The sequence below is a fragment of the Heterodontus francisci genome, chromosome 18 (genome assembly GCF_036365525.1).
Source record: "Heterodontus francisci isolate sHetFra1 chromosome 18, sHetFra1.hap1, whole genome shotgun sequence".
NCBI lineage: Eukaryota > Metazoa > Chordata > Chondrichthyes > Heterodontiformes > Heterodontidae > Heterodontus > Heterodontus francisci.
Genome location: NC_090388.1, coordinates 4,384,831 through 4,401,898, shown reverse-complemented (window position 1 = coordinate 4,401,898; position 17,068 = coordinate 4,384,831). Strand labels below are relative to the sequence as shown.

The 17,068-nt window shown below is 42.8% G+C and overlaps 1 protein-coding gene across 3 annotated transcripts in view; it reads right to left on the bottom strand.

Annotated features, from left to right (window-relative positions):
• depdc4 (DEP domain containing 4) overlaps positions 1-17,068 on the bottom strand; it is a 53,644-nt gene that overhangs the window by 26,045 nt on the left and 10,531 nt on the right. For 2 of the 3 annotated variants that reach the window (XM_068050128.1, XM_068050129.1), the window contains exons 2-4: positions 5,696-6,110; positions 3,232-3,377; positions 1,709-1,904 (exon numbers count right to left, since the gene is read on the bottom strand). In XM_068050128.1, the coding sequence (XP_067906229.1) occupies positions 1,709-1,904; positions 3,232-3,377; positions 5,696-6,110 (757 nt within the window). The remainder of the gene's footprint in view (positions 1-1,708; positions 1,905-3,231; positions 3,378-5,695; positions 6,111-17,068) is intronic. The other variant, XM_068050130.1, reaches the window with a different exon arrangement.

Below are 17,068 nucleotides of genomic sequence, written 5' to 3'. Positions count from 1 at the left end.
CATCTAGAAGTACAAGGGCAGCAAGCGCATGGGAACACCACCATCTGAAACTTCACTTCCAAGCCGCACACCACCCTGACTTGGAGCTATAATCCTTCACTGTTGCTGGATCAAATCCTATAACTCCCTTCCTAACAGCACTGTGGGTGTACCTACACCACATGAACTGCAGAGAGTCAAGATGATGGCTCACCAGCACCTTCTCAAGGGCAATAAACACTGGCCTGGCCAGTGATGCACACATTTCATGAAATAAAAAAGTCCTAATTTTGTGTAATAACCTTTTGTGTAGCACCTTATTAAATGATTTTTGAAAATCTAAACACACAACATCCACTGGTTCCACCTTACTAGCAAGATCCTTCAATACGATTTCCCTTCCATAAATCCATGTTGACTCTGCTTTATCATGTGATTTTCTAAGTACCCTGTTATCACATCCCTAATAGATTCTAGCATTCTGCTTACTACTGATGATAGGCTAACTGGCCTATCGTTGCCCGTTTTGTCTCGTCCTCCTTTCTTAAACAGCAGCCTGATTACAGTAGACAGCCAGGAGTGGCACAGGCAGAATGAGTCAAATGGCCTCCTTCAGTGTGCCACTTGTATGATTCCAGAGTCACCAACACCACTCTGCACTAATGGATAGAGGCAATCTTTGTGACACCGGATTTATTTTGTTGCTGAATAGTTCGACCTCACAGATTGAATGGAATCAAAAATCTCCCATTCAATCAAGACAAAGTTGAATGCAAGACCTCTGACTGGGATTTGTACTCAGTTACACTTTTATACTGTGAAACAAAGTTTGCAGTTCCACAATATTAACTTTTCTTAATGCATGGCCTATTTTTTTTTAATAAGAACTGCTCCGAATAAATTTGAAGAAACGCATAAGCGCCGAGTTTCACCAGTTACAAGGTGGACAGAAATTAGTTTAGTTTTACAGAATACTGATTTTTTTAAAACACAGAAATGGACATTAAAGATTAAATGATCTTTTCCACGGATTGCTTCAATGCTACAGTTTGGCTGATTGGTCAATTGCATATGCATTGTGTGGGAGAGGCTCCGGTCATTGTATCCTCTTCAAATACAACCCAAGACAAACCCACTAAAAGGGACTCCCAGGTAAAGGTCAGTTGAGGCTCAGACCTGAGCTTGGGTACCCCCGTCTTTAGAATTGCACTTGTGTTATGTGCAATGTGCTGTCCTTTATTCTGCATCTCTTTCCTCCTATGTTCTCCCCTAATTCTCCATGGAAGTTTCTATTTTTTTTTCCATTACTTGTGCTAAATTTGCATTCCATTTCTTTTTCAGGAACACAACTGGATTCAAGGAGCTTTCTGGAGAGAAAAAATCTAAAACAGTTGGATGCAAATGGAAAGAATCCAATATCAAATGTAAAAGAGCGACACAATGTCCAAATATGAGAGGGCGAGCAAGAGAGCAGTTGTGCGTGGAGAACGATCATTTGAAGAGTCTGCATTTTGTTGTTTATAAAAGGTTCTATATACTCAATGCCTCATATTCAAGAAACCAATAAGGGGGAGAAACAGAAATTTACAATAGATTTTCCATTAAATTAATCTTCTCTGCAAAGTAAAATTTTAAGACAATATTTCATATCTCATGGTTAATGCACTTTATGTGCTATTTTTATTCCAAACTCTGAATAATGTGATATAAAGTTTTTGCAAATACTAACTAAGGCAGATTTAGGCTTTTAGAAACCTCTCGATCCAGGAACGTGTTGGAGATAATAAGGTCAGTTTGCTGACTGTACAGAGCTATTTGTCTTCTTTCCACCTTCGAAGGAGACTCCAGGATGCTGTCCAAGATGGGAAGGTGAATTAAATGTAGCAGCTGCAATAAAGTTGTTTGCTTCCAAACATCGTCTACAACTGTTGTGGAGCAAGTCAGACCCCATTGTTGAAAGTAGAAGAGAAGCACAGTAGAAACATAGTTAGTGTTCACATGCTCAGTTATAAACAACCACACGTTAGTTAATGCATGCAATTTGCACATCAAAATGGAACATTGAATTTTTGTGTTAGTTTCTACTGAAAGGGTTGGGGGGGGGGTGGAAAGAGGGGGTTGCGGGAAAGAGAAACTAGAATTATTAAACCCATGAGTACATTAACACAAATTAACTGCGGCGTTTCCCTACGCAACAGCAAATGCAGTTCAAAAGCAGTTCAATGGCTGTAAAGCACCTGACTACAGCCACTAATGGCAAAGGGAGACCCCAATCCTGTTCCATGTCAGCAAAGAACCATAGCACAAAAATTGATCCTAATTCTTCACCAAGTGTTTAAGTCACTCAACTAGAAAGTTGATATCGGAAGGAGGACAAATCCCACAATGGTGTAATAGGGATAATTTCCAGGTGATAAGACAGATGCACATTCTTGGGACAGAGTAGAAGGAACTTAACTTCCTATCTGGGAAATAGTAATTGCCCCAATACACTAACACCCTCACCTTCAGCACAAAAAAAGTGATTAAAAAGTGGTGACTAGTTGCAATAGTTGAGTCTCTCTCTCAACCAAACAAATCACTTCAAGGACTTCCCTTCCCTTCAATTCTTGGGTAAATAAATCTAAAAGAATAGCCACCACAGAATTGGGAAGGCAGTGATGGGGGGGGGGGGGGGGGGGGAAGAGAGACAGGGAAGAAGAAAAAACCAAGGATGTCAAACTCACCCTACACCTGCTTCTTTACTCACTGCCTGACCACAAAATGGCAGTCACACTGATGTCAATGACACAAACTGGCTTCACACACCCACCTACCTAACTGTAGGAGGATTGATAACACTGGACCACTTGCAAGGGAAGGCCAAATGGGAGATAGCAAGAATCCAACTTGAAATGAAAGTCCTGTCCCAGTGCTAGCTGAAATCCATGTTAACCAGCGAGTATGCCAATTCAAAAATGCTAGCAGGAACTTGGGAGATTCCTGCCAACATCAAAGGTTATTTGAAATGAAATGTGCATACTTATTCCCAATACTGGGGGATAAAATGAAATGAATGGCCAATATTTAAATCATCGACTTCTAGCAAACATGACATTGAAAATATGGACAAGGTTTAACGACTTAAATTTTGAGAAAGTTGAATCACATTTCCGCCAAAACAGCGATCGACACATTCAGAAAAATGAAATGCTTTTTGCATGCATAGCTCTTTACAGCCACATAAAGATATTGTAAAAATTGCAGGTTCACCTTTTTTGGACAGCAGGTTGGTCTGTGTTTTTAGTTTTAGGTTTGGGGGTATTGATGGACGAAGGCTGATTGTTTGCAAAACCTCTTCAATTCTTTTATCACAAGTTTCCAAGGCAACAGGATTTGAAAAAGTTATTTTGTCTGCTCTGCTTAAAAGAAAAATATGCAACAATTAGAATCTCACATCAGGGTTTTGTAAATAAAGTCATTTATGGAACACAAGGCAGTCATCTGGCCCATCTAGTCCATGCCAGCTCTCCAAAGAGCTATCCAGTCAGTCCCACTCGATCCCTGCAAGTTTATTTCCTTCAACTGCTCATCCAATTTCCTTTTGAAGTTATTGATGGTCTCCACTTCCACCACCCTCGTGGGCAGCGAGTTCCAGGTCATTACCACTAAAAAATTCTTCCTCATATTCCCCCTGCATGTCTTGCCCAAAACCTTCAATTTGTGTCCCCGAGTCCTTCTACCTTTAGATGAGAATAGTTATTCCTTGACTAACACATCTAAGCCTGTCAGAATCTTGTACACTTCTATTAACTCTCTCCTCAATCTCCTCTTTTCGAAAAAGAACAAACCCAATTTTTCCAACCTAAACTTGTAACTAAAATCCTCCATCCCTGGAATCATTCTGATAAATCGACTCTGCACCCTCTCGAGGACCCTCACATTACTCAAAGTGTGGAGACCAGAACTGGCTGCAGAACTCCAGTTGGGGCCTAACCAGAGCTTTATAAAGGTTCAGCATAACTTCCCTGCTTTTGTATTCTTTGCCTTTATTTATGAAGCCTGAGATCCCATATGCTTTGCTAACCATTCTCTCAATATGTCCTGCCACCTTCAAAGATCGATGCACATGCACCCCCAAATCCCTCTGTTCCTGCACACTCTTTAGAACTGTGCTATTAAGTATATATTGTGTCTCCCTATTCCTTCTGCCAAAATGCATCACCTCACACTTGCCTGTATTAAATTCCATCTGCCACCTGTCTGCCCATTCTGCTAGCCTATGTATGGAATCCTGTCTAGTCATTGACTATATGAAACTGGTATTACAAAAACTAAACAACTGGCAATTAAGTATTGATATTATAAAATCAAATTATGAAATGTTGCCTGGAATCTAGAGGTCACAGCCATCAAATTTAAAATGCTGTTTGCAATGCACTGAATATTTGTTTTTTTGGGTGGCCAAGAGGTGTAGCATTACATCTATATCCATGTCAAGCAACAGTGGCGGGAGGGGTGGGGAGAGCAGGGAGAAAGAGGTTTGGCAAGGGAAGATGCTACAGAATGACATTTACATGTGGAGCATGTGGAGTGTGTACCATTTAGAAAATGCACTGCATCAACTCGCCAAGCCTCCTTCGACAACACCTTCCAAACCCATGGTCTCTCTCACCTAGAAGGGCAAGGGCTGCTGATGCATGGGAACACCACCACATGCAAGCTCCCCACCAAAAGCCACACACCATCCTGACTTGGATCTATAATTGACATTACTTCACTGTCGCTGCCTCAAAATCCTGGAACTCCTTTCCTAATAGCAGTGTAGGTGTTCCTACACCACATGGACTGCAGTTGGTTCAAGAAGGCAGCTCAAGGGCAATTAGGGATGGGCAAGAAATGCTGGTCTAGTCAGTGACCCCCACATCCCAAGAACGAATAAAAAGAAAAAGGACATTTGGACCAAATTGCCTGTTTCTGTGTTGTAGACTCGATGTAATTCCATGTAATAATTCTACCCTCCACAGTAACAAGCTCCCTAACTTGGCCAGTAAAGGGAAAAGACTTCTAAGAGAATAATTGAAGGACAATTAACCGAGACTGCTCTCTCATTGCTTTTCAGCTAGTTATGAAGTAGCAAGGGGTTGGTTTGCTGCAGCCATGGCTGTGGATCCATGAACAACCATATGACTAGAAGAAAAAGAATTCAAGTTACATACATTCAAATCATATTTTTGCATTGGTGTATATTATATTTTAGCACTCTGCTTGAAATTAACATTTATATTCACATTAGAACTGAACCAACAATATTGTGTATATCCTCTAGCTCACAACGAACAAAAATCTGAGGGTCATTCTGAAACTACTGAGAATGGTAGTGTTGTGGTTACTTTACTGGACTAATAACACAAAGAATGCAAGTTCTAATCCTATCATGACAGGATTAGAGTTTTAATTCAATTTCCTTTAAATCTGCAAATAAAAATCTAGTCTTAGTAGTAATGAATCCATCAGATTGTCATAAAAATCCAGCTGGTTCATTAATGCCCTTTAAGGAAAGAAACCCACTGTTTTTACCTGGTCTGGGCCTATATCTGACTCCTGTCTCACACCAACCCGGTTAACTGCACTCTTAACTAGCCTAGCAAGCCACTTCGTTTAGGGACAGACAATAATCACCAGCCTTGCCAGAGATGCTCATATCCAGAGAAGGGAAAGAAAAAAAAAATCTTACTTAGGTAATCTCCTCTTTGGCACCAGTCTCTCACAGCATGAGAAATTCTCCATTTCCTGGTCATTTCCAGATCCCGACAAAGCACAGCCGTCCAGAAACCTATAAAGACTGTTACTGCGGTCCTCAAACATCATCTCCTGCTCTTTCCCGAAAAGTCTTGTACTGACAGGGTAAAAGACTTTATGATCCATCAAAGCCTGGCAGAGGCAAGTTGCCTTCAGACGTGAAATATCACTGTTGCTGAAGTACTCATTTTGCAGGAGGTAACTGAGCACCACATCAACAGCATCAGCACCAGTGAAGCAATCACTGTGCGTGCTCCAATGCCGTTTCTGCTGCCTGACGTCCACCTGGGTCTGGAGCACATGAATAATATTGTTCCAAAGCTGTGTTGCACGAAAAGGTTCTGAATGTCCTAAAAAAAAAAGGGTCTCATTAGGAAAATTGCAGTGTCTATCAAAGAATCCATATTTGTACTGTGCCTTATCACATCTCAGGATATCCCAAAGTTTTTCACATCCAGTGAATTACTTTGAAGTGTAGCCACTTGCTACATAAGTGACTAAGGCAGCCATTTTATACAAATTGTGTGCTGCTTTCCTCCCCAGTATCCACCCATTGGAACACATGGTTGCAGCATGTATAGGAAGTATGCAGCAACTTAATGAGGTTACTTCAGCAGCACCTTCCTCCCCTCAACCTCTAACAACAAGAAGAACAGCAACAGCAGCAATGTCCTGGGAAAACCATCAACCCCATATCTCCATGCCACCCACCATCTTGAACTGGGCATATAATCACCATTCTTTTACCACTGCCGAGTCAGTATCCAGCTAATGGCAGTGAGCATACCACCATCACAAATGTTGCAGCTGTTCAAGGGGGCAGCTCAACACCACCTCCTTGGGGTAATAGGGATTGGGCAATAAATAATGACCCTGCCAGCATCGCCCACATCCGCAGAACAAATGAAAAAACCGTTTGCCTTGAAAGAAAGAATAAAGACTTGCATTTGTATCGCATCTGTCACGGGTATAGCCAGTGAAGTACTTTTGAAGCATGGTCACTATTGTAATGTAGGAAACCCAACTGCCAATTTGCACAAACTCCCACAAACAGCATGATAATGACCAGATAATCTTTTTCTGAGATGTTGATTGAGGGATGAATATTAGCCAGGACACCAAGGAGAATTCTCCTGCTGCTCTTTGAATTAGTGCCATTGGATCTTTTACACCCGCCTGAGAAGGCAAATGGGCTTCAGTTTAACGTCTCCGAAAGATGGCACCTCCAACAGTGCAGCACTCCCTTCATACTGTACTGGAACGTCAGCCTAGATTATTGTGTCCCAATCCTGGAGTAGGACTTGGACCTGAAACCTTCTGACTCAGAGGTGAGAGTTCTACCAAATGTACCATGGTTGACACCTTGGTGAAACGTAATCATATGCAAAAAAATTATTCATAGAGTCAGAGTCAGTTACAGCAAAGGTGGAGGCCATTTGTCTGGCCGGCTCTCCGCAGAGCCATCCAGTCAGTCCCACTCCCCCGTTCAATCCCGTAACCCTGCAAGTTTATTTCCTTCAAGTGTCCATCCAATTTCCTTTTGAAACCATTGATCGTCTCCACTTCCACCATCCTCATGGAGAGTGGGTTCCAGGTCATTACCACTTGCTACGTAAAAAAGTTCTTGCTCACATTGCCCCTGCATCTCTTGCCCAAAAACTTCAATCTATGTCCATTGGTCCTTGCGCCATCAGTTAATGGGAACAGTTTTTCCTTATCTAATGTATCTAAGCCTGTCATAATCTTGTATACTTCTATCAAATCTCCCCTCAATCTCCTTTGCTCCAGGGAGAGCAAACCCAGCTTTTCCAACCTAAACTTGTAACTAAATTCCCCCATCCCCAGAACCATTCTGGTAAATCACCTCTGCATCCTCTCAAGGGCTCTCACATTCTTCCTGAAGTGTGGTGTCCAGAATTGGATGCAATACTCTAGTTAAAGCCTAACCAAGGCTTTATAAAGGTTCAGCATAACTTCCCTGCTTTTGTACTCAAGGCCTCCATTTATGAAGCCCAAGATCCCATATGCTTTGTTAACTACTCTCTCAATGCTTCCTGCCACCTTCAAAGATAAATTAACATGCATCCCCAGGTCCCTTTGTTCCTGCACACTCTTTAGAACTGCGCCATTAAGTTTATAGTGCCTCACCCTTTCCCGTCTGCTAAAATCCATCATCTCTCACGTCTGTATTAAATTCCGTCTGCCACTTGTCTGCCCATTCTGCTACCCTATCTATGTCCTGTTGTAGGCGTTTCATATCATCCTCACTGTTTGCCATTCCAAGTTTGGTATCATCGTCAAATTTTGAAATTCTCCTCTATATTCCAAGATCCAAGTCATTTATACATAGCAACAAAAAAGTGGTCCTAGCACTGACCCTTGGGGAACAATACAGTCTACCATCCTCCAGTCTGAAAAAACAACCATTTACCACAAATCTGTTTTCTGTCCTTGAACCAATTTTTTTTTTTAATCCAACTGGACACTGGCCCTCCTATTCCATGAGCCTCAATTGTGACCAGCCTTTTTTGTGGTATTTTATCAAATGCTTCCTTAAAAGTCATATAGACAACATCTACCACATTCCCTTCATCAACCTTTTTTGTTACTTAATCAAAAAATTCAATTGGATTATTCAAGCATGATCTGTCTTTTACAAATCTGTGCTGGCTCTGATTAATTAACTCAAAGCTCCCCAAGTGTCCGTTGATTTTTTTTCCTGATTATTGTTCTGAAAACCTTACCGATCACTGATCTTAAACTAACTGGCCTGTACTTGCTTAGACTGTCCTTGCACCCTTTCTTGAATAAGGCTGACACATTTGCCACTCTCCAATCCTCTGGCACCTTCTCCATATCTTGGGAAGATTGGAAGATTATGGCAAGCCCTTCTGCTATCGCCACCCCCACTTCCTTCAGCAACCTGGGAGGCAAGCCATCCGGACCAGGTGACTTATCTACCCTAAGCATAGCCAGCCTTTTCAGTACCTCCACACCACCCAACCCCCCTACCTTCAATTTTTACCCTATCCATTGCCTCTACTCTCTCCACTTCTACTGACATTTTGTCAGATTCCTCTTCCTTCGTAAACACTAATACAAAGTACTCATTAAGTATATTAGCCTTGCCCTGTGCCTCTAAGCATATATTACCCACTTTGTTCCCAATAGGCCCCACTCCACCTCTTACTACCCACTTTCTATTTACATGCCGGTAGAAGATTTTTTGGTACCCTTTTATGTTGACTGCCATTCTAGTCTCATTCTCTCTTTGCCAGTCTTACTTTCCTCTTCACCTCCCCTCTCTACTTATTGTATTTGGCCTGGTTCTCATTTCAAGATTCATCAGATATGCATCATGCACCCTTTTTTTTTGTTTCACTATAATCTCCATCACCCAAGTCATCCAAGGAACCCTGTCCTTTTGTCCTTGTTGGAATGTACCTACCCTGTACCTGAAGCATCTCTTCCTTAAAAATAACCTACTGAAGTTTTTCCTGTCAGTCTTTGGTTCCATTCTACCCTGGCTAGATCCTTCTCATCGCATTGAAATGAGCCCTCTTTCAATCTAGGCATTCTACCCTCCTGGTGTTTGATAAAGTGCCTTGTCTTTCAGCACACCATTAACATACCGTTTGCTTTTGTTCCATGACCTTCTGGTCAGTTATTCTTTGTGACGTTGTCCTATCAACACCTTCACTTTTGTTATCTCTTGCCCCACCATCCCCCACCCCACTTTACTTGCTTAAAATCTTTTACATTTCTAATATTTGTCAGTTCTGAAGGATCACTGACCTGAAGCGTTAACTCTGCTTCTCTCTCCACAGATGCTGCCAGACCTGCTGAGTATTTCCAGCATTTCTTGTTTTTATTTCAGATTTCCAGCATCTGCAGTATTTTGCTTTTACCTTATTTTGTTTGTTGCTTTTCTGCATTACTAGTCTAAACCTTATGATTCGATGGCCACTCTCATCCAAGTGCTCCCCGACAGACACTTGGTCCACTTGGCCCACCTCATTTCCCAGCACCAGATCCAATGCCTCCTTTCTAGTTGGGCCAAGAACATGCTGATCAAGGAACAACTTCTGAACACATTTCAGAAATTCCTCCCCATCCTTTCCCATTACTCAAACTATCCCAATTGACATTTGGGTAATTAAAGTCGCCCAGTAATACCACTCTAGTTCTTACACATCTCTGATTTCCCTGCAGATTTGCTCTTCTCTCTCCCTCCCTCCCTACAGAATACCCCCATTACTGTGATTTTCAAAGGACAATAAACCAATGTTGTCCAGATTTTAGCAAATCTTCAATTACTTCTTTCATAGCATTTACAGGACAGAAATGGGCCATTGTTTGGCCCAAATGGTTCATGACGATGTTTATGTTGCACAAGAGCCTCCTCCTACCCCATCAACATATCCTTGTATTCCTTTTTCCATGTTCATCTATCTTTCCCTTAAACACATTTACGTTATTCGCTTCAACTATTAAAATGTGATAATGAGTTTCATATTCTAAGCACTCCCTGGGTAAAGTTATTCCTGAATTCCCTGTTGGATATATCTCGCTCTCTCTTTGGTCGCCTTGTCTCGAGAGACAATGGGTAAGCGCCTGGAGGTGGTCAGTGGTTTGTGGAGCAGCAACTGGAGTGGCTATAAAGGCCAATTCTAGAGTGACAGACTCTTCCACAGGTACTGCAGAAAAAATTGTTTGTCGGGGCTGTTACACAGTTGGCTCTCCCCTTGCACTTGTCTTTTTTCCTGCCAACTGCTAAGTCTCTTCGACTCGCCACACTTTAGCCCCGCCTTTATGGCTGCCCGCCAGCTCTGGCGATCGCTGGCAACTGAATCCCACAACTTGCGATCAATGTCACAGCACTTCATGTCGCTTTTGCAGACGTCTTTAAAGCGGAGACATGGACGGCCGGTGGGTCTGATACCAGTGGCGAGCTCACTGTACAATGCGTCTTTGGGGATCCTGCCATCTTCCATGCGGCTCACATGGCCAAGCCATCTCAAGTGCCGCTGACTCAGTAGGGTGTATAAGCTGGGGATGTTGGCCGCCTCGAGGACTTCTGTGTTGGAGATACAGTCCTGCCACCTGATGCCAAGGATTCTCTGGAGGCAGCGAAGATGGAATGAATTGAGACGTCACTCTTGGCTGACATATGTTGTCCAGGCCTCGCTGCCATAGAGCAAGGTACTGAGGACACAGGCTTGATACACTCGGACTTTTGTGTTCCGTGTCAGTGCGCCATTTTCCCACACTCTCTTGGCCAGTCTGGACATAGCAGTGGAAGCCTTTCCCATGCGCTTGTTGATTTCTGCATCTAGAGACAGGTTACTGGTGATAGTTGAGCCTAGGTAGGTGAACTCTTGAACCACTTCCAGAGCGTGGTCGCCGATATTGATGGATGGAGCATTTCTGACGTCCTGTCTTATGATGTTCATTTTCTTGAGGCTGATGGTTAGGCCAAATTCGTTGCAGGCAGCCGCAAACCTGTCGATGAGACTCTGCAGGCACTCTTCAGTGTGAGATGTTAAAGCAGCATCGTCAGCAAAGAGGAGTTTCCTGATGAGGACTTTCCGTACTTTGGTCTTCGCTCTTAGGCGGGCAAGGTTGAACAACCTGCCCCCTGATCTTGTGTGGAGGAAAATTCCTTCTTCTGAAGACTTGAACGCATGTGAGAGCAACAGGAAGAAGAAAATCCCAAACAGTGTGGGTGTGAGAACACAGCCCTGTTTCACGCCACTCAGGATAGGAAAGGGGTCCGATGAGGTGCCGCTATGCTGAATTGTGCCTTTCATACTGTCATGGAATGAGGTGATGATACTTAGTAGCTTTGGTGGGCATCCAATCTTTTCTAGTAGTCTGATATATTAGTGACTATTTATGGCCCCTACCTCTGAACACCACCACAAATGGAAGCATCATCTTTGCAGCTAACCATCAAACCCCTTCACAATTTTGAAGACCTATATTATGCTCAGCTGTTCATTTTTAAATCTTCTCCAAAATCCCCATCACATTTGTCTCTGAAGGAGCAAAAGGTAGCATTTTCCTCAAAAGAAAGGCAAATGGCATGTTGGCCTTCATTTTGCAAGAGAACTTGAGTACAGGAGTAAAAATGTTTTGTTGCAATTGTATAGAGCCTTGGTGAGACCGTACCTGGAGTATTATATACAGCTTTGGTCTCCTTACCCAAGGAAGGATGTACTTGCCATAGAGGGAGAGCAATGAAGGTTCACAGACTGATTCCTGGGATGGAGGGAGGGATTGTCCCAAGAGCAAAGATGGAGGAGACTGGGCCTGTATTCTCTGGAGTTTAGAAAAATGAGGTGATCTCATTGAAGCATACAAAATGTTTCCAGGGCTCGATAGGGCACAGTGAAGATGTTTACCCTGGCTGGGGGGGTGGTGGAGGTGGGTCTAGAACCAGGGGACAGAGTCTCAGAATAAGAGGTAGGCCACTTAGGACTGAGATGAGGAGCAATTTCTTCATTCAGAGGGTGGTGAATCTGTGGAATTCTCTAACCCGGAGGGGTGTAGAGACTCAGTCACTGAGTATGTTCAAGACAGAGATTGATAGATTTCTAGATATTCAACATATCAAGGGATATGGTGATAGTGCAAGGCAATAGTGTTGAGGTAAAAGATCAGCCATGATCTAGTTGAATGGCGGGCAGAACAGGCTCAAGGGGCCGAATGGCCTACTCCTGCTCTTATTTCCTATGTTCCTATAGTGATACAGAGGATATAGGCACACAGGCAAGGTTATATTTATTGCCAATTCCTAGTTGTTCTCAAGGTCATGGTGGACCTTATTCCCAAACCTCTGCAGTTTGTGTGGTTAAGGTGTTCCCACAGTGCTGTTAGGTAGGGAGTTGCAGGATTTTGGCCCAGTGATGGAGGAACATGTGAACAGGAATATGATTTTTGTTCCCATCCAGCACAATCAAAATAAAATGTTAAAATACGTAATCTTCCAAACGAATTATATGCAAACCGCTTAATGCACGGTCAGCCTTTGTAGCTCGTGCATCAAACCAATTTCATTAAATATATATTTTATGTCTCATGCAAAGAAATACTTCAAAGTTAAATCAGTTTAATAAATCTAGGCTTACCCTAAATGTTCCTAGGACTCATTGGAAAAGAAATTGCTGTGCAGCAATACTTTGCTGTGGGCAGTTAAATCTTAATAGAAACTTTGGAAAACCAAACAGTGAGCTTTAAAAATTCAGAAAATGAAATTTAAAAACCCGAATTGAACTGTTTGCCTGTGTGAAGTGGTTTCAGTGTCACAGTTACATTTTACATAACCATACATTCATATACTCTCACGCTTCAAAAAAAATGTAATTATCACTGTCGGAAGATATTCTGCACAATATACACATTATATCAAACTTCCCTATAATTCACTTTGCAATTATTTTTCACCAACTTACCAAGCAAACAGAATTTGATATTCTTAAAAGTTAGGATGCAATGGGTGGAGTCAATTTTTGGGAAATCATAGATCGACCACAATCTATATGACTTGAAAGATATCTTTTCGGTTCATTGGAATCTACCACACTGCCTTTTGAGAGAAACTGGGGGGGGGTGGGGGGGGGGAAGAGACCAGCAGAAATCCTAATCTGTCTTTTCAATGGTGAGTTTGTGGAACTAGACATGGCAATTACTGCTCAATATTAGCCGAGGCCAGGCAACTCTGTCAAAATTACCAACTTAGAAACAATGCAATGCTTCGTCACCGGGGGTGGGGTAGAAGTGGGGAGTGAGCGACGAAGCAAAACACGATGAGGCGATTGCAGCCACTGAGGGGGTTTGGGTTTAATTTAGTTTTTTTTTGTGTCAAATTGAGCAGTGCCATTTTTATTACTGGCAACTGACTGAGATGTCGCAGACAGTGACATTTCAGTCGATGAAGCGGCATTGGCCAATGTGCCAGTACCACACCACCCAGTGGCTGCGCTGTCAGCAAGCGCAGACTTATTAGTTTCGTATTACTGCAAATAACAAATTGTATTGATGTACTGATTTAATTAAGCTGGACCAATCACAGCTGTTGTTCTGTGGGTCCATTTGCTGCATGGAGGTTATCCACTTTGGTAGCAAAAACAGGAAGGCAGATTATCTGAACAGCTATAAACTGAGAGGGGGGGAATATGCAGCGAGACCATACAAAGGGTATGGGGCAAAAGCGGGAACAGGCTACTGAGTTGGATGATCAGCCATGATCATAATGAATGGTGGAGCATGCTCAAAGGGCCAAATGGCCTACTCCTACTCCTATTTTCTATGTTTCTATTAAATAAAGCTGTTTAACAATTGGGGAAGGCGGGGGGGGCGGCACATGATAGAAAGTACTAAAAATACAAATATCCAGCTTGAATCACTATTGTGTAATACAGTACTCCTACTCTACAAGTTAGATAATCACCACTAAGGGCAGAACCCAAAGCACAAGACATTCAAACAATTAATGGAAATGATTAGCACCCGAACTACAAAGAATTTCAAAAAAGCAGCAGCTAGGACTTATAACAATGCGATACTGCTGCGGTTTTGGCAAAGGATATTAGAAACTGTCCTTAGTGTAGTTTATCCTCAACTTACACTAAAGAATGACAGCTGTGGGAAAGACAATGAAAAAAATCACAGATGCAACGACATATATAAGGATCGGAGATGGAAAGATAGAATTGAAGGATTGGAGACAAGACATACCTTGAAAACAGGTCTTATTTCAGTCAAGTGTTTGGGGTTTATTGCTTTGTGCAATGCAGAGGACTGATGTCTGATAAAGATATTTATTACAGGGACAAAACAGTAGCTTGTGAAAATTGGTTATTCGAACGTTTTAACATTTTAAGTATTTTTTTTTTTAAAGAGATACAGCACTGAAACAGGCCCTTCAGCCCACCGAGTCTGTGCCGACCAACAACCACCCATTTATACTAACCCTACAGTAATCCCATATTCCCCATCACCCCCTACACCAGGAGCAATTTATAATGGCCAATTTACCTATCACCTGCAAGTCTTTTGGATGTAGGTGGAAACCGGAGCACCCGGCGAAAACCCACGCAGACACAGGCAGAACTTGCAAACTCCGCACAGGCAGTACCCAGAATCGAACCTGGGTCCCTGGAGCTGTGAGGCTGCGGTGCTAACCACTGCGCCGCCCACGCGCCAATGTGATGCAGTAAATTTTGATACATCTAGTACAAGGCATTTAGAATTCAAGGGTAGTAACTTGCATCGTATTGCTAGTGTTATCAGTCTGAATTTGGATTTAAATTACACAATCACAGAATGGTTACAGCACGGAAGGTGGTCATTCGGCCCATCTTGCCTACGCTGGCTCTCCGAAAGAGCAATTTACCGAGTGCCATTCCCCTGCTTTCTCCCCGGAGCCCTGCACATTCTTCCTTTTAAGATCACAATCCAATTCTCTTTGGAATGCCTCCAATGAACCTGCCTCCATCACACACTCAGGTAGTGTATTCCAGATCCTGACCACTCGCTACATGAAAAGGTTTTCCCTCATGTTGCCATCACTGACAATGTGTTGTGATTCGGTCACCTTTTACATTGTGAATAAGAAGTTTACATTTTGTATATGTACTTTAAATTAAAGTTCATAAATTCAAGTTAAAAGGGGTCAAAGGGTTAGGATGAGTTGAAATACTCTTCATCCACAAAAAGTCCTTTCCGGTCAGCGTCTCAAATAATCTCTCCAAATCAAACTCCGACTGCCCAACTTCATATGCCGATCCCCATTTAGAACTATGAGTAGAGGTGTGAAGAGAGCATCTAAAGCCTCAAAACCAGACAGCTCCGAGTAGATGGGGCTTTACAGCCTTAGTTGGCAGCCAAACAGGGAGAAGGAATACTATCTGGCCCACAACTGGGGGTTTAAAATCAAAGTCTTCATTGGCTGACAATTCAGAAGAACACAGACTGTGCCAACGGACTGGATGGCAATGTAAAAAGGGCAGGTGAGGCTTTTTAGTCGCTCATCTAGGAAAAGGACAACTCCAAAATTAAAACCTGCGTCCTTTCAGCTGCTGCGTTTGTGGCACATGTTGCACCAGTGCAGCATTAGCTGCCTCGGATGAGAGAGCGAGAGCGACTCTGCATAAACCTCACCCACTTAAATATAATCAATGTGCAGATTATTCAGCAATCAACCATATATCAGACGAGCAAGCCCTGTGGCAATGGGGAAGTGGTGACGTGACAGACAGAGGATGCTACTCGCAGTCTTCAGTCATAACCCTACACACAGGTGGTCTCAGGGTGACGGTCACTCTCCACAGATCGGGGCAAATATGCAGCTCATGTCCTACGAAGGTGACAGTGCAGACCTTTTCAAGTACAGTGCTGCTCTCCCTAATCTGGGGAAGGGGAAGAAAAGGAACCCTAAACATAGCCTGCCCTCCCTGCTCCTGGCTGGTCACCAATCACTGCAGCTGAAACAAAGAAATCTCAAATTCAAAAAGGACAACTAACTATTGCCTCATGGAATGTCAGAACACTTTTAGACAATACAAGACCAGAGCACAGAACAGCCTTCACAGCCAGAACCCTGGGCAGGTACAATATTGACATAGCCACTCCAAGTGAAATAAAGATTTGCAAAGGAGACCCATCTTGAAGTAGGTGCAAGCTACACATTCTACGATAATAAAAGCAAAATACTGCGGATGCTGAGTTCTGAAGAAGGGTCACTGACCTGAAATGTTAACTCTGCTTCTCTCTCCACAGATGCTGCCAGACCTGCTGAGTATTTCCAGCATTTCTTGTTTTTACGACACATTCTACTGGTTTGGCAAGTCCAAGGGCCAGCCTCGACAGTCCAGTGTGGGCTTTGGCATTCGATCTGGATTGGCATACAAGTGCGACTCACTTCCCAAGGGGATCAATGACCAACTCAAGGTATTTCAAATAAGTCTGGTTAGAAACCAGTACGCAACACTCATCAGCGCCTATGTACCAACAATTACACACATAGATGAGGCCAAAGAAGCATTCTACAATGATCTCAGCAGGATCATCAGAGTAGTACCACACTGGGACAAACACATCACCCTGGGTGATTAAATGCCCATGTTGGCACAGACTGTAATACATGGAGGAGGAGTACTGGGACACCACGGCATTGATCGACTTCAACGGCCAGCTTTTAAGTGCAGCATGTTTGACCTCACCATCAAACACAATCTTCCAACAAGCTGATAAATTGAAAACAAAATTGATGCACCCCAGATCTAAACATTGGCACATGTTGGAT